The following is a 21,929-nucleotide window of genomic DNA, read 5'->3' on the forward strand; positions in this document are numbered from 1 at the left end:
GAACAACTTAGTTTTCAGGATGTTCTGTTAGAAGAACCGGGACTCAATTCATCCCCAGCCACTGACCCTTTAACGTGACAGATCGCTGGAAATGAGCCAATTTATAAAGTCAGAGCTTACAGAAAAACTAACAAAAAAAAAGAAAAAAAAAAAAAAAAGAAAAAAAAAAACAACTATAAAGATCATCTACTTTCAGAGAGTAAAAAATGTCAGTGTGACCTGTGGTAATAGATAACCTAGCGATGCAAACAGATTTGAGAGGAGCATTCACCTCCATCTCGCCAGGACACATTGCACCCAGCCAACTGGGTCTGCTCCCCTTCCTGTCTCCTGGCTTTCCCAGACGACAGTGTGGAAATGCTGGGAATTAGGATGATGGTAGGAAAAGAAAACAAATGACCAAAAAAGCTAAATCCAGCTTCAGCATCAAACTATGCATATATAAAAATAATAATAATAATAATAAAAAAAAAACAGTCTGTATTGAAATAGTAAAAAGCAAGGCAAAGATTTCTGATAACAGGCTGCAGCCTTCTCTTCTGTACATCCTCCACCACTGTTATTTCTGAATTTTGGGGCTGGGGAAGGGGGAGGAAGGATTAGATCTGCTACAGCAGCTTTCCCTATCACACAAAAGTGATGTGTAACTAACTGAGCCACAAGGATACGGGAAAGTTTTATTTATTTAAAAAAAAAAAAAAAAAAAAAAAAAAAGTACTTCAAAATAAAAATGATAAGTACTGTATGGTAATATTGGAAGTATTTATATACATTGTTTTCTTTGTCTTTTGTTGAAATGTCTCCTGGTCACTTGGTGGCACTTGGGGTCCCCTCCAGCGCCGTCTGCCCTGCTCCCCCCTTCCCCTCCCCGCTCTCACGCCTCAGTAGACGGAGCTGTTCCTTATGCCGCAGCACAGCACCATGCTCAGGATCATTTCGAAGATCTGTCAGGAGACACAAAGCCACCAGTGAGGTGCTGATCCCCAAGACATGGGAGCTCCCCTCTCTTGAAGCTAGGGATTAAGACATTCTCACGTTCCACACCCTCCAAGTAAACACTCTCATGCCAAAGATAAGGCAGAGATGTTTTTGCTGCCATTTCTTCACGGATCTGGCCAATTTGAGATAAGATCCCGAGTGCCACTGAACACCAGGGAGAAGATTCCTTCCTGCTGCAGGACCCCAGAGGCCAGGCACCACGGCAGGAGGAAGGACCAGCATTGGAGGCAGTGAGGATGGATGAGCTCCAGCCCCCTACCTTTCCAGAAGGGCCTGTGTGTGGTCCTGCTTCACCCCACTGCCTGGGCACCCACTCCAACAAGATATTGGGGGCACGAAGCCTGCAGTCCTGCTGTGTACCAGAGCAGCTGCGGTGCAGAGGGCTCTGGTCTGCTGGGTGGGGGTCTAGCTTCCCACTTCCCATCCCCACTGCGGTGATGCTTACCATGATGACAGCAACCACGATGGCAGCGATACCGATCAGGTACAGCTTCCCAGAGAAGAGCTCGTCAATCTTTTTGTGGCAGCTTGCGTCAGCCTGAAGCAGAGAACCAACACGGTCAGTACCTGCTGTTCTCCCACCTTCCCCAGATATCCAAAAAAGCACTCTGAGGTCCCCGCTTTTCCCTTGTCCCACTCACGTTTATGGCTCTAGGACTCCCCACTGGATGCGAGCTCCTCAAGCAGGAGCACCACAGGAAGTATCAACAGGAACCCGATGTCCCTCTACACAATCTCCAAATAAACAACAGCTCTACCCTGTATCCAGATCCCAAATAAAGCCTCAGCTTTCTGTGGCAGTGCTAAGGGCAGAGTAGCCAGTCCTACCTGCAGCAAGCCTTTCAGGAAGTCCTTTGAGCACAGGTCATCTCTCCACAGAGGAGTGAGTGTTCCAACCACAGCATCAGGACCACAGCAGTCCAACTGCAAAGACAAGGAAAAAACAGGTTAGAAGAGAGCAATCCCTCTCCTCACCACTAAACATCTTCAAAAGCCACCCAAGACTTTGGAGGCATCTTGGATGTGTGTGAGGAGCGGGGGGGGGAAGGGGAGGAAGGCAAGAGGAAGAAACAACTTTCCAAATTCAACTTTTTTCTTCACATGCAGGGCAGCTGCTTCCTACAGTAATCCCAGACATGTCTGGCCTCATATCCTGGAGGAGAATGAATACAGCTCTCTCCAGAAATTTACTTCCTGCTGAGCAGAGGGAAGTCTCAAATGTAGCCGCTCAGAGCAACGTTTGTCTTCCACTGAGTTTTACTTGATTTAGAGTGCTGAGGTAAATTAAAAGCAGTTTTGTTAAAGCTCAGGCCACACTTCTTCAGACAGTGTGAAGGACAGAACATATAAGAAGGTGCAGCTCTGTTACTCGGCATTTAAGAAGAGGTCGCCTTACAGGCTAGGGCCTGAATGAACCATCATCTGCTTTGGACACTGCTTTTCCTATCCATTTTCCTGACCACAGTTTCTCCTCCTTCCTCCCACATTCTCATTTCCTCTGGCTGCAAGGAAATTCCTACGCAGAGGAGCTTTTTTCTTTTTTTTTTTTTTTCTCCATAGAGCTTGGAAAGCAGGCAGCAAAAGCCTAGCAAGAACAGACTTGCTTCACCTCAACCCTAACCACTAATAACGCAGTGCTGTCCTCACTCCCTGCTCTGCAGGTGAATTTAATGTCTCTTTCTCCTTGGGGAGCTGTTTAAGTACAGTGTGGCACGATAGACCCCGTTCCCCAGCAGCTGCCTCGACCAACTGTGTGCAGCTGGAGCCTCACCGTTTCATGGAAAGTCCTCACCACAGCCTTCCCGTTGTTCGAGTCTGAATCTGCCATGAGCGCCTGTTGGAACGCTTGGTCGTAGAACTGCTTCACGTCTTTGGCTATCTAAGAAAGACCAGAAAAACTTCCTTTCAGCCTGAGAATAAGGAAACCCACCCAGCAGCTTCCCCTAGACAGCACTTACAGGCAGACATGCTGTTTTAATAGGTTTGGACCCTTCTTATTATGGGGAAAGCCTCGTCTATCATGGGGCAGGATGTCCCCATCCTGTAATGGCTGCTGGAGAATTAACAGCCATGCCCCAGCTCAGCCAGCTGGCCCGGTGGACTGCACACACCCACCAGCATCTGCTCTGCCAAGCAAGAAAAAAAGAAGACCAGGAAAAAAGCCCCATTCATTTTCAGGGAAATTGACCTCATGGCTCATCCTCCAACACTTACCAATAATTTGGGAGGGCGATGAAAGGAGGACAGGCAAAAGAAAAAAATATGGGCAAGTATGGGAAAGGAAAGCACTTTCCAGAACACCTGTTTTTGCGGCATGCGATGGATTAGCACACAAATAAAGGGACTGCAGCAAAAAGCAATGCCATATCAATCGCTTATCCCAGCATTTTTTCATAATTACTCAAAAAGTTGGGTTTGGAGGGCAGTACTCCCTGATTATGGTACAGAGGTATGGAAAAAAACAAAACAAAACAAATAATCGCTTCCTGATCCTGTAGCTAAAGCAGAACTAACATGGCAGGGCCAGAGACAGACTGCCTGTGGTCCCATGGAGGCATCTTGTGCCTGCTGCACTTGCTGTCCCCCAGGGTGCTGGCCCAGGCAGACTTTCTGCCTCATCCTCCTGAGTGTGCCCTTGGTGCGCCCATCTTTTCCTTCCCAGCCCACGAGATGCAATCACACAATACTGGGGTACAGCCAGCTGTCAGAGGCTTCCAAGCAGCTTGCTTATCGTGGCTGAAAAGGCCAACACACAGCTGCCCCACCCATTTCAAACAGTGAAATTCATTGTGAGCGACTGCGGTCGTTGCTTTCACGTGGGCAAACCCTAAGTTTCTCCCATAACCTGAAGCTTTCCACCTGCATGCAGAGCAGCAGTCACAGCCCTCCTCACCCTGCCTCCATCTTGCTCTGCTGCTTCACTCATACATCTTTAACTGCTCAGGATTCACAAACCAACATGTGCAAAGGTGAATTTGCTTGGGAACAGCACGCTGTCTGCATAGCAGTACATTTAGCCAGGGAGTTTATTCTGGTGAAGTCATGCTCTCGGTGTAAGGGTGTTTCCAACCACAGCCCTGAGCTATGTAAGAACTGAGCAGGCCCAACCTTCTGCCATGGCATGCATTATATGCAAACTCAAATTCGCTCCCCACCGCTGGCAGCCAGGAGCTGTTTCTAACCCGGCCTTTGTGCCTGCACAGCCTCCCCATCCCACAGTCACAGGACGTGGAACTGCCTTACCTGGTCTTTGTTGACAAATCCCCAGATTCCAGCTGCAACCTCACAGGCAAACAGGATCACCAGGCAGGTGAAGAACTGTGGAGACAAAGTGGGAGGGGGACACTTAAGCACACCTGTACAGGCTGAAGAAGCAATAAGGCGGGAGGGGTGCACGGCAGGTTTTCTGATGGAGGAGACCCAAGCAAGGTCTGTCACGCACTTATCCCAAACACATCATCCTACAAGCTACCAGATGCTACTCCATTCCCAAGCTCCATGCTGGCACAGCTGAGGAGAGATAACCAGAGCCCCTCTCCCCCCCAGAGACAGCAGGCTCAAGGATGCTCCAGTATCACCAAACCAATTGCTGCAGAAACTCTCAGCCAGTCCCCCCATCCTGCCCCAGGGTGGGAGTTGCCAGCGCAGGGTTAAAAGCACATTCTGGCTGCTGAGGAGCTGCAGGGCTTCAGGGGATGATTAACGGCCAGCTCTCTCGGCATTCTCAGCTCTGCAAAGCTACTGCAGTTTTTTGAATAAATATAAAAATTGATGTCTTCCCACAGCCTCGCCCTGTTGTTGCAGCTCCCACACTCCTCCCTGTCACCACACCAAGCCTTCCTCCTCCTCCTTGTTTGTATCTCAGGAACATCCTGTGGTGGTCAATCCATCAGACTGGAATTGGGGTGCTGCAGAGCTCACACAGAACTCAGCGGGAGGGCTCACTTTCATGGTGGTACCCCTTGAGGAGGGGTGGCTTGTTCAGCCCAGATCAAGGGATCAAGCATTCTGCAGGCACAGTTCTGCCAGCTGCAAAGCACCGCGGGTACAGCTCTATACCATGGCACGTATGGAGGTGCTCCTGGCTGGGTGACCGAGGTCTCTGGGTCATTCCTGCAGAGCACCCCAAGTATGCTGCCCTAAATATCCTTCGAGCCCAGTGGGAGCTCTGGCCAGCAGGAAGGGCCATCAGAAAGCATCTCCAGCCTTTTCCTGGCAGGCCACAGCATGAGCACATGCAAGCAGCACCCGGCAGCTCGAGCTGCTAATTTCAGCCAAAGCAGACAGCTTCCCCATTGGGCTGCAGGTACGTAGTACCATCTGCCCTCCTAATCCTCTTTCCAACTTCAAGAGGGTATGAGGGGTAATTCAGATTCTGTAATCGCTCACGCTAACAAAAAAAACAACCCAAAGCTGTCAGACCTTGCTGCAACCATCGCTGTCAGATTTGCGCAGGGGCTCCTCCTATTCCTTGTAGCACTGATAAAGCCTGCAGCAAAACCCTGCTCTCATCCACTAATGTACAAAAGTACCTTATAAAAGCTGACGAGAGCCCCCTCCTTAGAGCCCGTGTGGATACAGAAGCAACCTGGGGGTAAGTGATCTTCAAAGTAAGGGGAAGAAAGCTCTTGTTCCTTCTGTCCTATCAGGGTCTGCAATCATGGGTCACAGTCTTCCACACTGGTAGCATCTTGCAGCCAGCACCTCCCTGAGGCTTGCAGCCACTACCTGGCAATGTTACGAAGCCTGGCACCTGGTCTGAAGCTGAACTGCATGTGAGAACTTGCTGCAAGTACCTGCATGTCCCTCTCCGGAGGCACAAGTTTTTGGTGTGGCTGCACTTTGTGCAAATGAGCTCACACTGTGCCAGGAATCCGAGCTGCTGCCTGACATCAAGGACACCTGTAGCTCTGCAGCACTGGGTTTCCCAGGATTTACCTTGACAATCTCACTAAGATATTGTGGGAAACCTTCGCTGTTTCCTAGTCCTCCTAACAGGCAAAAAACATTAAGATCTGGAATCTCCACAACAGCCTCCAAACCAAGATTGAAATGAGAAACGGCAGGGGATATAGGGTAGGGAAGAAGTGGCACAGGGACCACTTGATGCCACATTGCTGGGCAGAAGCCAAAGCACCGAGCCTTACCGTCCCCAGAAGGCACTGTGACTCCTGGATTGCGCCGTAGCATCCCAGGAAGCCCACAAACATCATGACAGCACCAACAGCAATCAGGATGTAGATTCCTGCAAGGCAGAGCAAGAGGTAAGGATGTTAACATGGGATGATCTGTGGGAGCATCTCACTGTGGCCAGGCATGTTAGCTGCTCATCGCTGCTCATTACAGGTGTGCATAATTAAGTGCTGGGAGACAGAGGAGCAGAGGCAGCGGTGGACATGGCAGCAGCAAAGCCACTGCATCTCACACTGCTTGCTGCTCCACCAACACTGACATCCTCAGGTCCAAACCTCCACCCTACTATTCCTCCCATTAAAATAAAAGTTATTACTGTCAGCAAGCACCTTTGGGGTGTCTTTGCTCACAGAGATTCCCTCAGCCCGAGCCAACCCTCACTGTTCAGTGGGATGCTCGCACCCTGGCAAACCACACAGCACACGGGAGAGTCAGACCTCAGAGTGCTCCAAGTAGGTAACACCAAACCTTTTAAAAGCAACCACCTCCAAAATTGCTTGATCACTGTTAGGAAGAGGGCATAGCGGGGAAGACAAAGGCACTACAGCATCCTGAAAGCTGCAGTATAGGAATTCCCATGGCACCCTATTTTAAATACTTAAGCAGAGGAAATGAAAATGATGAGTTAGCGTTATCTTTTTAAACAAGCAACAGGGCATATGGTTTGTTTATATAATACATTACACAGATATTTATCCCATCACAAAACTAAGGGAAAAGCACTGCTTAAGCATCTCATTTAATACAATCTAGCGTTTGTTTTTTAGAGGCTCTTCCACAGTGAAGTTTTCTAAACTCTCACAGCAAACTTGCTTCTCAACTATTCCAATGCTGGGACACCAGACACAGGGCGCTGGGAAACCAAAGCTCCTTCACCAAGGAACCCAGAGCTGGGTCACCCAAGTGCTCTCAATGGCCAAGTGCTGCCAGCTCAGTTACACATCACTTGGCTCCTGCTCCAGAAATACTGCTTTCTCCTCACGTAGCCCATAGGTTTGGTGTATTTTAATTAACTAATATTCTTAAGTATTGTGGGTCTGCCATTTTGTAAATGGGTTCTATTTTCCATTACAAAGCCATTTGTAATGGGCATGCGTGACATGAGTGCTCTTGCTGACCTCACTGCAAGTGAAGTTAAGGCAAGGTAAACCTTCTAAAAAGCAGATAGACAACAACCTTGATGTGTTTAAAACCCCAGTATGGATGTGGTAGACACAGGAAAGGGTCAACTTCAGCTCCTGATCCTTCCCTTTTAAAACAAAAGCCACTACCTTGCAAACACCCCAGCCCACCTGGACAGGGAAGTGTCTCCAGTACAGCCCCTCTGCGGGGACCCCACATCTCTCCCTTGCTATATTTAGAGGCAGCAGGAGGGAGGAAGCCGGGCGCAAGGGAAGAGCGGCACAATGGCAAGCTGACCCAGCAGGATGTCCCTGTCACGGTGACACAGACATCCTCACCGCGATCCACTGGCTGCTACTTCCACTGCAGACAAGGGGGTAAGTCATTACCATGGCACAAAAGCCACCATTCCCACTGATCCTCCCAGTAGGAGGCAACAATGCAGATGTAGCACTTCTGGAGAGCACGATGCTGCGGGGAGTCGACAAGCAGCTTCCCCACAGGGCTACAGAAGGCTGTATTCTTATATCCCTCAAAATGAACACTGAAGGCAACTTCCAGGCTGAGCAAGCACTGTCAGAACATCATTGGGAGAACAGAAGGGACAAGAGCCCCTTCCTGTGCTTCATTTAAGGGTCATGAAGGACAGCTACCTCACCACCATCCCCAGGTCCCACGCTGCCAAGACAGGGAGATGGGTCTGAGCACAGAGAGATCAAAAACCCTCTAAAGCTTGGGGATAGAGGCCAGTTGCAGCGTGGGGCACACAACCAAGAGCACTGCAGCCTATGGGGAGGCAATGGGGCCTATTCAAAAACATCTACAAAATACATAACAATACTATATGGTCTCATACAATACAAATTTCCTTGGAAATGCCACACTGAAGGTTGCAAAAGAAAACAAAAGCCAACCAAGACACCCAGCCGTATGCTCTGGATCACGTTTTCCCACACCCAACCCTTCCCCTGAGGGAAAGGAGCTGGTGCCTGGTGTTTGCCTGGGTGCCAGGCAGTGGGAGGGCTGCTCATGGCAGGTCTGGAACAGCCCAGCCCATTTCTCAGAAAGAAGCCTGACACGTCTTAGTTCTCATTCCTGGCAGCCTGCAGCGATGACAGCCAGTGTGGGCTTGGTGTCAGTGAGCAAGGCACCTGTCATCCCATCCTGAATGACACACTGTTCCTCTAAGCACCTGACTGGGCTTCCCCTTGCCCAAGCCTCCTCCTGATTCCAGCTTCAGAGAAGGGAATCAATGTCTGTAAGCCCGTCCTGGACTGAAAAAGCTTCCCACTGCAGGTAGGATCCAGGATGCTAAGTGTTGGGAGCAGGGGTGGGAAGCACTAGATGTCATTACTTGCTCCAGCATTGTGGTCGCACTGCTGGCACCCACAGTGTTCTAAAACCCATACCCTCCCTCCGTTGAGAAGGAAGGAAAGAAGAAAAAACAATAGAAAAAGCAGAGAAGAAATAATAATAAATTAAAAAGAAAACCTCAAAAAATAAAAGAAGGAACAAGCCCAGCAGTGTCCTTGCGAAATGAGGAGCAGGACAAGACAGCCCTCCCCTTGTGCAAGGCTCCAGGCAGGGGCATTCCCAAGCAGCTCCCACCTACCTCCCCCTATTCTCTCTCAGCAGCTTTAACTCATTAAGCTAATGGAAGCCAGTCTCTTCCCCTCAGGTCACCATGGCAATGTTTCCAAAAGAAAAGAAAAGGAAAAAAAAAAAGGCAAAAAGAAATCTCCCCAGCATCGAACCATTCTTCCCAGGAAAGCTGGGCGGCTCTCCAAGCCTTGCCCCCCTCACGATGCTCTCCTCCTGCCCTAGGCTGCCAGGCCAGGGCTTGCGGAGCCTTTGTGGGGAGGGAAAAAGAGATTTTTGTTCTCATCCTCCCGCCAGAGCGGCTCCCAGGGAGGAGAATGCAAGGCTTGTGCAAGCCACCAATGAGACTGGCAGGGCTGCGGCTGCCAAATGGGGAAGGCTGGCACCAATGCTTGGAGGTGGGGAGGACGAGTCCTGGAGAAAGCTGTCTCCATAGCCAACAAGTCCTGACCCTGGTCCGCTTCCTTTCAAGTTGAGGGTGAGACAGAAGCAGGGCGTGGGAAGTCCCTCCAAGTTGGGCTGGATGAGGGGAGGCTGCGCTGGGATATTTTTATCCACTTACTCATGGAATCAGCCCAGCAGGTCCCCCCCAGCCCCAGGAGCCTGTATCCCATCTCACAGTGCAAGCAGGACCAACAGTGCTTTCCTGGAAATGGTGTGAGAGGCGCCAAAAAATAGAGAGAGTGCTGGGAGATGACAGCTGGGAAGCCCCTTCCTTTCCCTCCAGCCCTTTTCCTAAGAGAAATGCTGCTGCTTCATAGCTGCTAATGCCTTCCAGATGGAGTAACCCTGTCGCATAGCATGGAAAGCCCTCTGGGGCCACACGTCACACATGTGGAGACACTGCCTTTGTGTGGGAGAACACGAGGAAAAGGAAAGGGGTTCACCTTCCTTTACAAAAACAAAGGGAATGTGTGGAGAAACCCAACAAACATCCACATGTGTACACACCCATACGCAAACTGACCCCACAGGAAGAGATGACACAACCAGATTTCTTCTGTTCTGCCTGTCTGGGAAATGTTGGGTCATAGAATCATATGACAGAGACCTTGGGTCTCAAAAGTCAGCACGCAGCTTGGAGGAGGACTGCTGCATGTCTCCAGCATCCACAAAGCCCAGGGAGTTTTGGAGCTTCCCTTGACTTCAGTGCACAAACAGGGAGCACGAGCAGGATGCATGTTAGAGGCAATGAGGCTGCCTTCTGAGCCTAACCCGAATACGCAATGACACAAGTTGTTTTGCACTCGGGTAGATCTGAACCCAAAATAACTCACTGCCACCAACTTTAAGTCAAGATTTACTAAGCCAGCAGGGAAGTGGCCTTAAGTCAGAACCAACTTTAGCTTGCAGAGTAAATGATCCTCAGGAGCTAATCACTATGAAGGTATGCTGGGTTACAATTAAGTGTAAGTTGCTTTTTTAATAGAAACCGATTCTGAGCTAAAAATACAGAAAGGTGATTATTTTCATTGTTAAAGAAATGGTATAAGCCAAACACTTAGAGGGAACTATTGACAACGTGTTGTGCACTATATCTGTTATTTTAAGAAAAATTCTACCACTATTGAAGGAGTTGATCTGTCAGTGATTATTGGCAAGTTGAGGACCTACAAACCACAGCCTTTTCTTCTTTTAAGAGACTAGATAATTAAATTATCCTTACCTATAAATAGGTTTATTTCCAATAGAGAAAAATACGCATACTTCCCACTGAGAAAAAAAAAAACAAACAACAAACCATGTACAAGTTAATTTAGCAATCACCCACTCTGCTCACTCTGCTTCAATGCCAAATGTAAGCCCTGTTTTCTACTGCTGGGTGTGGGAGCTTGGCCACCGCTCACATCTCTGCCAGTCAGCCACACATCAGGGCCTGAAGGAACAGAGCACAAGGACCCAGAAATTGGGACTTTGGGGCTCCCTGGGTCTTTCCATGAGAGCCTGCACCCAAGACATGCAGCCCTGTGACATAATGGCTTGGCCACAACTGGAACCCATGGCCATGAGCGCTCCTACATGTCAGAAGGCCAGCAGGTAAACCCAGGGAAGCTCAGGTGTCCTGACCACTCCTGCACAGCTGCTAAATAAGCTTTAACGTGAGCATCAGAGCCCCTGAGGCCAGCAAAGTCTCCTGAAGGTGCTGTACGAAGCCCAGGCTGCAGCCATGCTGCCATGTAGCCATGCTGGCTACATTGCTGCCAGCAATGGTATCGCATCATGATCACATGCAGATGCGGGGGAGCCAGAGCCAGAACTGCCATCTTTATCAGCCTCGTCGCTAGGGGAAAAAGCCCAAACATAGAAAAGTGATGATATGTTTTCTATTTGGGCAGCAATACACTGCAGGACAGCAGAGAAGGGGAAAGAAAGGGAGTGGCAGCGACAGACTCCGCGTCCAAATTTAAATCGTTACTGTGTGCCTGCCCGAAACCCTAGACTCTCCCAAAGATTGACGGTGCTGCTGTTCTGGGAAGGAAACGGCAGAGGAACCACTGACAAAAAGTGAAAAGTCAGAGGGAAAACTAAACAGCAGCAAACTCAGCCCTCTTCCTACACCCAACGCCGCATGGAAAACTACACTCAAGTCTGCACGGCTCTGTGCTTGGCCTGAGGCCCAGGGATAAGACAATGAAAGCAGTGGGTCGTGCTGCTCCATCCCAGTTGGGAACAGCTGGGTACCCACTGCCCAGTTTGGAATGCTGAGAGGAGCCAGCAGCGAGGCTCTCACAGCACTGCTCTTTTGAAAAAGAAGATGGTTCTTTATGCGGGGGGGTCACTAGATATCTAGGAAATGGTTAGCCAGTTGTTAGCATTCAGTTTGTCAATGCCGCGAGCTACTGTAAAGGCTGGTTGCTGACCAGCTAACAGCATATTTCAGGACAGGTTTTTGATTGAAATCCACAACTAAAAGGGAGAGAGAGGAAGAGCAGGAGGAAACCCAGCTGCTCTCTCAGAACAGCTGCCAGCAGGGAGGGCTGTGAGGCACCCAGCTCCCACTGCTGGCTCACGCTGCCTCTCTGTATGGTGACTTACACTTGCGAGCTCACAGCTGATGTGTATGTAGAAGCATGCCCAGGCTTCCTCTGTTAGGCAAAAATAACTCACCAGTGCCAGCAGAGCCCCTTAGCAAGTCAAATCACCTCGGAAATTGCACACTGTAAAACCATAACCTTGAAAGAAGAGCAAGCAGTTTCCTCTACAGTCTCAAAAGCACGAAGCACCCAAGAGATCCCCATCCCCAGTCTCGCTGGCTCTTGGAAGCCCCAAACCAGCTGCTGTGCCCCTTGTTGCAGCGTGAGCTCTCCAGGAGGAGACCTGCAGGGGGAGAAGGCTGTGGTGGCAAGCTGCTTTGCTTCTGCCTTATTTCTGGGGAGACATGAAACCCTGATGCAGGCTGAAGATAGATAAGCATCATGCCTTGCTCCCCACATCCTCCTCCTCTCATTTCTCCATTGCTGCCTGGCCCCGCATGCAGCGCTGTTTCTTCCTCTCACAACACACATGTGGCTATAACAACTTTTACAAAACAGCTCTTTCTTTTTGGACAGCTTTTTCTTTCTGGACCCGGCAGAAAAGCCAGGAGGCAGCAAAGCACCACTCCCTCTCCCGGATACAAACCCCCACTGTGCATGTTTGCCCCTGTTGACTGTTCCATTGTGCTCCCCATCCCACAGCAAGGCCTGCCCAGCATTACAGCCTCCCTACAGGCCCTGGAAGCCACTAAAAAGCAGCTTGAAAGGGAAAAATACATATCTAGAGACCAGTCCTGGGCTCAAGGGAGAAGTCTCCAAGGCAGGAACACTGTGTGGTTGTTGGATGGCCAGGAGAAAGGGGGGGGGGAGAAGGGCAGGGGAGGGCATGCCAGTTGTTGGGGGGAAAAAGAGGAGTAAAAGGAGAAAAACAGAATCCCAGACTTCAGGCTGAAGAGGGCTGGCTAAGAGAGACAGCAGCTGAAAGAAACGCTTTGCTATTATTACTGCATGGAAATTACAGCCACCAGAAGGAATCCAGGCAGAGTGTTGCTGACTATAACTTTAAACAGAGCAGGAGCCGTGCAGCCGGGCTGCTTGCAGCACTGGGAGCCAGTGGGGCTGGGGGGGGTTTTGGCTTGCTGCTGTTGTGCACTCCCCACCCGCACCCAAACAGCAAAGGGCAAGGACAGAAAGTGAATGTAAACAAGCCAAAGAGCAAAGGATGCTCACAGGTTTTGGAGAAGTGTCTTTTGGGACACATCCATTTGGCCTCCAAAGAAAGGAGGTGTTTGGATCAGCTCCTGGAAAGGAAAATGTTTAACTTTTTTTTTTTATTATTATTATTATTAATGTAAAACATACAAAGGGGAAATACTTTAAATACAGCTCTGGGTACAAGGCAGGAGGGGGCAAAACCCACTGCTGCTGACAGCAGGAGCATCTCTGGCAGTCATGCACAGCTGGGCAGAAGGGCTTGGGCATAGTTTTAAACTAAAAGAGATTTAGGTGAGGAGAAATTCTTTCCTCAGAGGGTGGTGAGGCATCGGCACAGCTGCCCAGAGAAGCTGTGGATCCCTGGAGGTGCTCCAGGCCAGGCTGGATGGGACCCTGGGCAGCCTGAGCTGGTGGAGGGCAGCCCTGCCCATGACAGGGGTTGGAATTGGGTGGACTTTAAGGTCCCTTCCAACTCAAGCCATTCTGTGATTCTCTGATACACCACTTGATGGGTAGATGGAATGTAAACACTTTCAGCTACAGACGAGAAGAGGAACAAACTCAGACCTCCACCTTCCCCTGATATACAGACACATACTTTCCGTGTCACTGATCTGAGGAGTTCTGGAAGGACCAGTCTTCACTCCACCTGTGCAACCCATGAATGATCACCACAAAGCAGGGCAGTACAGAGAATATCAGGACAGCAGCATGTATCTCAAGCCCTCCCTTCTGCCTCCATCCCAGCACTACTTACCGACATAGAAGGTGTTGGGAGCCTGCTTGTCACCCAGCTGCAGGTAGAGGATGTTGGTGGTCTGCGAGTCATGGCGGAGCCACAGAGCCACTCCAAGGATGATGCCCCCGGCCAGCTGCAGAGAGAGCAGAGCCACATGTTACCCATGGCCGGACCTGAACACCAAGGCAGGAGCATGATAATGACCTGCAGGTGGCTTTAATGTCCAGTTATTTCTTCCTGGCAGAGCAGACTTCCAGCAGGATTCACCGTGCTATCCATGGCAGTCCCCTTTCACTTAAAAAAGCATCAGAGAAAGGATGGAATTTCAGATCAGTTGCTGGAAACATCTGCTTAAATGCCCATCTGAGTGTTTGAAACTCCCGAAGCCACTCATCTTAAAAAAGAGCCCATGTGCAAAACTGGAAGATAACTCCTGAAAACTACAGAAGTGGACACACAGTGTTTTTCATTAGGGTCTGAGGCAGGTCAGGTGCAAGCACGAGGGTCACATTTGACAATATGAAAATAGAGATTTTGCTTAGGAAAAATGCAAAGTCCTCAGCTGTGCAAGTGCAGCAGTGCTCAACCAAATGCACGTGGACTTAAATTTCCAAAAAAGGCTCCTTGCATTCAACCCAGTCTTGCTCCTCCTTAAGCCAGAAAGTGAGTTTCTCCCTTGCTGACTCCTGCAAATCCCAACCAAAACTCTGTTTCATTGCGGTGCTCCCACGGCTTGCGCGAGCACACAGCCTGTATAGAACTCCCTGGGCAAGCTGACCTTGTGGCTCCTGGCATAAAGGCTCCCTACCTTCACGCTGTGGGCAATGCAGGAGGGCAAGGAGAAAAGCTTTGCTCTCCACAGCGACCACCTTTAGCACTTGTCCCCAGTGATCAGTGCTACCTCCCTGCTTGCAGGCTCCCTCCAGTGTGGCTCTCCCAGCCCTGGCTATGGACGTGCCATGGAGGCAGCCAGTGCTCCAGCTGGGCTCTAAATAAGGCAGCCAGCAGCATCGCCCCACATTGAGCCTGGCATTGCTTGCTTATTGTCTGAGAACATAACAAAGCCTGTGTCCACTTATCCTCTGGGAAGGAAGGGGCAGTCCTCAGATTCATGGATGCCATTGCAAACAACCCATCTCTTGAATGGGGCAAAGAACTCAGCCACGCTTGGGATTCAGTGGGGAAGGAAACAAGAAGAGAGGAAGGAGAGCACGGAAGGGGAAATAGAGCACTGGACTGCTGCAGAAACTCAGGTTCCAGCAGAATAACGTGTTGGGTTTTTTTCCAATTAGAGAACAACCCAGAAAGAAAAGCATTTTTTAAACAGAGCACCAAGAACCTTCAGCTGGAAGTTTCAATCCAACAGCAGCTGCATTTCTTAAGAGCAAACAACATTCACTCACTAATGAAAACAGGATTTAGGCTACGCTGAGTAACTTTTTCCATGAAAATCATACATCCTTCTACCACCAAGCAGCACAGAATGCAACAACAGCATCTTTCCAAAGGAATGAAAACAAGAGGGAGAAAACCCTGCTGGTGTGTTGGAGTAACCCTGTGTCCGCTGGGACGTGAGCATTTACATTGCAGCAGCACTCAGAGAACCCCAGTTTCCCTGGGTGCCTTCCTGGTCTCCAAGTTGCATAGCCTCATTGCTTGGATTTCCCTTTTTTTTCCTGTAGGTATCCATCAGCTCATGCAGGCTACTGAATTCCTTTTTCCTTGTCGTGCTGTTCAGACCATAAAGTCTCTGAGACTCATTGCAAACACAAACCCAGCACAGCCCCGATTTGTGTTTTTGGGGACTGCTCTAATGGGAGAGATAGTAAAAGCTTCAATTTCAGCAATGCTCATGCTACATTTCTCTTAGATGTGGTTTCACAACCCTTCTAACTGACAGTTACCCTAATGCCCCCCTGTGCTTGTGTTTTTGCCTGCCTTTATTTTACAAATAATATTAAAAATCTAGAAAAGCCTCAGAAGAAAACACAAAGGCAAATAACACCTCCTCCTGCCCCTCTGTAAAGGCACAAGGAGCTGATCCCAGGCTTTACACCCCAAAGGGCACAGTGTACTGGCACAGAAGGGCCGACCACGGTAGTTCTGCTGTTTCCTCTTTGCTTCTCCTTTCCAGCTTCCTGAGATTTATTGCTTCTGCCTCAGTTAGCCAGACTTTTCTAGCTGGATCCTGCCTGCCTAAGCCGGTGTCTGAGGCTGCTAGCTGGCACATGGGGGAATGGCAGCCTCCTGAGACACAAAATCCAAGAGACGGGGCATCACTTTATCATGATAAAGAAGCAAACACCCATGCTTTAAGAACATAAGGCACATTCCTCCTCTTGCCATGAACATGGGGAATCCCTATACAAGATGATGCTTGTGCACATGAGGATGTGCACCACTCTCTTTTTCTGCCGTTACCACACTTCTTCCTCCTGCTGCCTTTCTCCACCTCTCTCCCCAATAATTTTCCTGGCTGGGAGGAGGAGGAGAAAGAAGAAGCCATGGCTATAGGGCTCCTTGACCAAAGTGCAACAGACACCCTGCAGTCTGGCCCCAAGGAAAAGAAGGGTTATGTCAGTGCCGCTATTTCACAATGCTGTATTTTTAACAGTGCAGCTTCCCATGGACATGGCTGGCTGGCCCTCCTGCTCAGTTTGGGCCATAGGGAGTGAGGGCATGGAAGGATGAAGCAACTCACCAAAGCTGAAGCAGCTCACCATGCAAGCAGCCAGGAATTAATTGCTACATCAGAGTTGAATGTAAGCAGAGGAAGTGACTTAAATCAGATAAAGGAAGATGCAATTCAACTGAAGGAAGCCAAAGAACTGAAAAATCTTCTTTACTGAACTTGACTCGGGCACTTGCAAGCCACAACACTTCTGGAAAGTAGAGATGAGATCTCTCCATCATCTCCTGATATCACAATCTCTGATGGCGGTCAAAGGTGAGGCCACATGGCTAAAAACGTGCAGGCTAAGTCTGTTCAGAAACTGGGGCAAAAATGAAGCAGAAAGGCCTGTTTTCTTCATGCACAGGAGGAAGGCTGCATTTTATCCATGCTGTGCCTGGAGCAGCTCAGCCATGGCCACTTTCCAGCAGCCACTATTAATAGAGCAGCGGAGCAGGACCAAGTTCTCCACTGGTGCCTATAGTTACCAGCCCAACAACATTGTGAGGCCCTTCCAAACAGACCCAGAGGAACGCTCCCGGAGTAGTGGTAGGCTGGGTGCCAAACAGCCCAAGCAGGAGGAGGGGAAGGGTGAGAGCCCTGTGTCCCCACTCACTGGAGGAGGACACACCGTGGGATGCTCCCTGCATGGGTACAGCTTCAGGCACTGGCACCCATCAGCAAGGGTTAATTGCCCCAGCAGTACAGGAAAACATTTTCAGATACATCTTTAGAATCAGTTTGGCCACACACATCAATGTTTAGCTCCACTGGTAATACAACAGCTTTCCCTTTTTAATAACACACACCCACACAGCGCTTTCCATCACGGCATCAAAGTGCTCCCAAGGCGTGTATGCGCTCTCACAGGAGGTGAGCTGTAGGGTGTCTGACAGATGAGCCACAGGAACACAGCTGGCAGTGATGCTCCCTCCTCGGGTAGCGAAGGCAGGTACTGCCATGGGATGGAGCACTGTTTCAATGAGCTCCTGCAGGCAGACACCGAAGGCTCACAGGAATGGTTGTGTACACACGATAGCCCAGAAACATCACAGCGAGATGCCGCCAAGGCACGTGGAAATACTCTGCACTGTGCATTCCCAACTACACCGAGCCCCAAGTCACTACAGCCAGATGCCAGCAAAGCCTTCTGTCCTCAGTGTTTGCAACACTGCGATTCCCAGGGAGACCAAGGATCAAAACATAAACCCCACTGCACTGGAAAAGCCTGTGACACACTGTGACTAACACTGTTTAAGCAATTTCCAGTCCAGGCATGCGTGTGGGGCTGCAACCCAAACAAGACTCAAACTGTTTCTACGAACCTACCAGGCTGCTTCTGAGCAGAGTGTTTGAGCTGTGCACCACACCAACCTCCATCTCTCCCACTGGGTTTCCATCCCCTGTTTTAAACCTCATTTAAATCCTTGCTGTTATGATGAGGGGAACGAGTCCTGGAGCACGACAGTCCCCACTGGGCCACCACTGAGGGCTGAGGAAGTGCAGGCTTGCCACCTTCCTCAGCGTCACCAAACGTCTGCGTGTGTGCTTTGCAGGCTGGCAGATGACCAGCAGAATTTCCCCAGAATTGTTAAGAGAATACTCAGCAACTTCACCTGTGTTTATAATGCATGGTCTTTCACATTCCCCCTGTGCTCCTCCTTTTCATCCCCACCCATGCTCAGCATGCGTAGGAGAAAATAGCTACGTGTAGCATAGAAGGGAGGACTGAATCATAGAATCAATGAGGTTGGAAAAGACCACTAAGATCAGCTAGTCCAACCGTCAACTGGTCACCACCATGCCAGAAGCGAGCTCTTTGAACCAGACCCCTCACTGGAGCAGGTGGCAGTGTGCTGGGCTGGAGATGTCAGCTGATGGGCTGGGTGAGAGCAGGCTGATTCCTCCCTGCTTATGTTTAATCACATTTCGAAAGACCTATTAGGCCTCCTTTGGCGTCTCAGGGTATATAAAAGTGGCTCCAGCCCAACGTGCCAGCCCCAACCTGGACTGTGCTGAGGCCCTTCCACCAGCGACGCCTCAGGGCCTGAGCTTGGCAGCTCGCTCCACAGCCACTCAATAACCCAGCACCTTTTGCAGACAGCTGGCCATCTCCCAAAAGTCACCGCTCCCCGTGGCTCTCAAATATCGCAAGTATACTGCCTAATTCAGCCATGCAACAAAAAACAGAAGTGGGGTTCAAGTATTTCTACCAAGGTTTCAGGCCAAGCTTGTAAGCTTTTCCTTATTATCCTTGACAGAATGTCAGTGGGGTGAGGCTCTCCCAGAGCTGCCCTTGTTCTCTACCACCACCCTAGTGATGCTTGCAAGCTATCATCATGCTACAACCCAGCACAACTCTGCTGGAGGTGCCACAGGTCTACTGGAGCTTCAGAAAGCTCTCAGCAGCCTCAGGACTTTCCTTCCCAGTACCCGGCAGCACACACCAGCGACGTGCACGGAATCCTATGTAAGCTCACTGACAGACATCCTGCCCCAGCTGCTTGCCCCAGCCACCAAAACAGCCTGGTTCCTCCTAAAGCGCAAGCACAAGGTAAAGAAGTTTCCGAAAGGAGAAATCTCAGGCAGATGAGGCTGCCAAGGCACCCAGGGCGACTGGTGCTGAAGCAACATTTTACTTTTGCTTCCCAACACGGCGGCTTTGTTATGCCCCCGCGCTGCTACGGAGGTGTCCGTTTATTTACGCCCCAGCAGAACAACGGGGCCACTTCAAAAAGTTATCAGCTTCTTTCTTACTTGTTAACACAACTAAGGCTTAGAATTACTTCCTTTCCTCCCCCGGAGTGAGCTGCTTTTCAGCATGCGGCCAAGCCCCGGTGCCTGCCAAGCTCCCAGTTCTGCCTCAAGCTTGTTTTCGACTCAGCGCCAAGCATACAACAAGCAACAGAGCAGTCCCACAGCCCTCACATACCAAGCAGCTGGCACCAACACCGCCCCAAGCCCCTCATCCCACATCTCCCAAGGGCTGGGACACCCACACAGCTGCCTTGCCAACAGCCCAGACACCCTGCAATGAGCACTTCAGCGCTGCTTCCTCCCTCGGAACATAAAACTATCACAGGTATTCACGACGGGATAGTGACCAAAACATCTCCTCCCACCATCTGTGGGAGGCTTGCTCCTCACCGCATTGATGAGGTGCTAAACCTTACAATCCCCCTCGACTCCTGCTTATGGAAAACTAGAAAGGTCTGAAAGCCATCAGACCTGTTGTTTACCGCCCCAGAGCCTGTCAGGTTCGTGAAAAACATTGGTGGAGGAGGCAGCCCCGGGAAGCAACTGCTGGCTGGAAAACCCTGGGCAGCGCTTTGGGAAGTAGGCACTAGAAGCCATAAAGGGAAGGAAAATGGATGTGGCATTCCCCTTCTAAGTGAAAGGATGGTTTACTGAGAGTTAGGTATACAGAATGAGTAAGAGAGCCTGCCCAAGAGCAGCAGCAGCACAGGGACCTCCTGTATCCTTCCTGTCCCCATGGGACCCTTCCTTTCTGCATCCACACTTCTGCAACAAGAATGGCAGGAAGCTAGGAACAGGAGGGAAGCAAAACCCCCGGATAGGCACTGAACCTCGTGGGGAAACAGCCCAGGGAGGCGCAGCCCTGTTCTGCTGCCTAGAGAAGGAGGAGGACGGTCCCAACTTATCCTGCAGCTGGCACAGCATCGGATATCAATTAATCCCGCTGTCGTCACTGCTTGTCAGCCTTCCTCAGTCACTGCTATGTGAGAAGAAAGGCAAAGCACAGTCTCAAGGCAGGCTGGATTGGGGAGCGTCTCCACCGCTCCCTGACGCGTCAGCGTTTGACCCAGAATTGGGAAAAACGGGCAGGAATGCAAATGGTGACCTTCCTCCCCCAGCGGGAGGACCCACTGCCACCACCATGCCCAGGCAGACGAATTATTCCATGAGAAACTTTGTCAGGAAAGCAAACCTCAGCGACACCCTGGGAATATCTGCCGGCTCCACTAAGTTCCCAGAGGCAGCGCCCAGCTCTACCCCAGCCCGCTCCAGCGCTTGCCAGGGCTGCGAGGGGCAGCAACAGCCCCAACCTCCCCTGCTTTACGCATCCCCTCCGCACGGGGGGGCTCACCGTATCCAGCCCTCGGCAACCGAAACACCGCACGGGGTGCGCGGAAAGAAGACAGCGAGCCGAACCCCCGCCCTTGTGCGAGGATCCACAGACGTAAAAATACATCCATCTACGCGAGTATATATAGACGTGCCGTATGAATAAATACAGAAATAAATAAAGCTGCGTTTGCACGCATAAAAAATAGCAAAGGATAAATGTTCCCCGCGCCCCGCCGACCAAAGCCCTGATAGCAGGGTGCAAAGCTCGACATGGGGGCTGGTTGGTGGGGGAAGGGGGGGCAGAAGGAATGGAAAAACCCCAGCTCTAGCAGAACGCGCAGCCCAACCGCCCCCACCGCGCTGGGGCTCACCCAGAAGATGAAGTTGAAGACGAAGAGCAGGTATTTGATACACTTGGTGCAGCCCTCTACGCCCATGGCGGCTTCGGCGGCGGCAGCTCCCAGTCTGAGGCCAAGCTAGGCGGTGGCGGGGAGGGAGAGAGGGAGGGAGAGCAGGGAAGGGCCGCCCCCTGCCCGCCCCTCCCGAGCGGCGGAGTCCCTTTGGGTCCCACCCTCTAAAGCATTTTTTCCATTCGAATGTTTTTTTCCTTCCCTCTCCCTTCCCCCGTTCTTCGTTTCCCCTCTTGTAGCCTTCCCACCCCTCCTTTTCCCCACTTGCTCGTACATTAAAACTCACCGCCTTGTTCCCAGTGCTTCCTTTCAGCCTTACCACCCAAAAGATCACCCCCAAATTGTGCGGAAGCACTCACCGTGCTTGCTTTGCTCCTTTCCCCACCCATCTAGGGGTATTTCAGGGCTCACCATCAAAGAGATGAGGGACTGCCCAGGGAGATGGAGGAGTCACCGACAAGGTGGACAACTTTGAACGCTGGAGGTGTTCAAGGAACATTTGGATTTTGTGTTGAGGGATATGGTTTAATGAGTACTATTGGTGATAGGTGGATGGTTGGACTGGATGACTGAAGGCCTTTTCCAACCTTGGTGGTTTTATGATTCTGAGATCTGTGTCACGCGTGTTGACATTTTTAGTATCCCTCATGTTTAATTTTAAAAGCCAAAAAGCAGCATCACAGAATCAGGAGGAAGTTTCCCTATCTTCTAGGCTAACCCCACTTTGGTTCACCTGTGCATCCCTAGAAACACAGCCTGCTCTCACCCTGCTGTGCATCCAGCAGGCACAGTTGCTTCTTTTAGGGCTGGGATACCAAAAAAAGTCAGAACAGAATTCAGAACACAAGAGCCCGATCAAGAACAAAACCTTAAATGTCTAAAAGAAAAAAAAAAAAAAGAAATGAATTCAGGTGTTC

The 21,929-nt window shown here is 50.4% G+C and overlaps 1 protein-coding gene across 2 annotated transcripts; it reads right to left on the reverse strand.

Annotated features, from left to right (window-relative positions):
- Positions 1–881: 881 nt before the first annotated feature.
- Positions 882–21,039, reverse strand: CD81 (CD81 molecule; the record flags this gene model as incomplete). Of its 2 annotated transcripts, none has more annotated exons than XM_079536939.1 (8): positions 882–944; positions 1,445–1,534; positions 1,828–1,923; positions 2,771–2,878; positions 4,243–4,317; positions 6,147–6,244; positions 13,861–13,975; positions 20,974–21,039. In XM_079536939.1, 8 exons carry the CDS (start codon positions 21,037–21,039, stop codon positions 882–884), a joined length of 711 nt encoding a protein of 236 aa, XP_079393065.1. The 2 variants fall into 2 exon arrangements, with proteins under 2 accessions (XP_079393065.1, XP_079393064.1); XM_079536938.1 differs by having other exon boundaries at positions 1,445–1,537.
- Between the last annotated feature and the right edge of the window lie 890 nt (positions 21,040–21,929).

Source organism: Tetrao urogallus (genome assembly GCF_951394365.1).
Source record: "Tetrao urogallus genome assembly, chromosome: 6".
In the NCBI taxonomy this organism is placed as follows: domain Eukaryota; kingdom Metazoa; phylum Chordata; class Aves; order Galliformes; family Phasianidae; genus Tetrao; species Tetrao urogallus.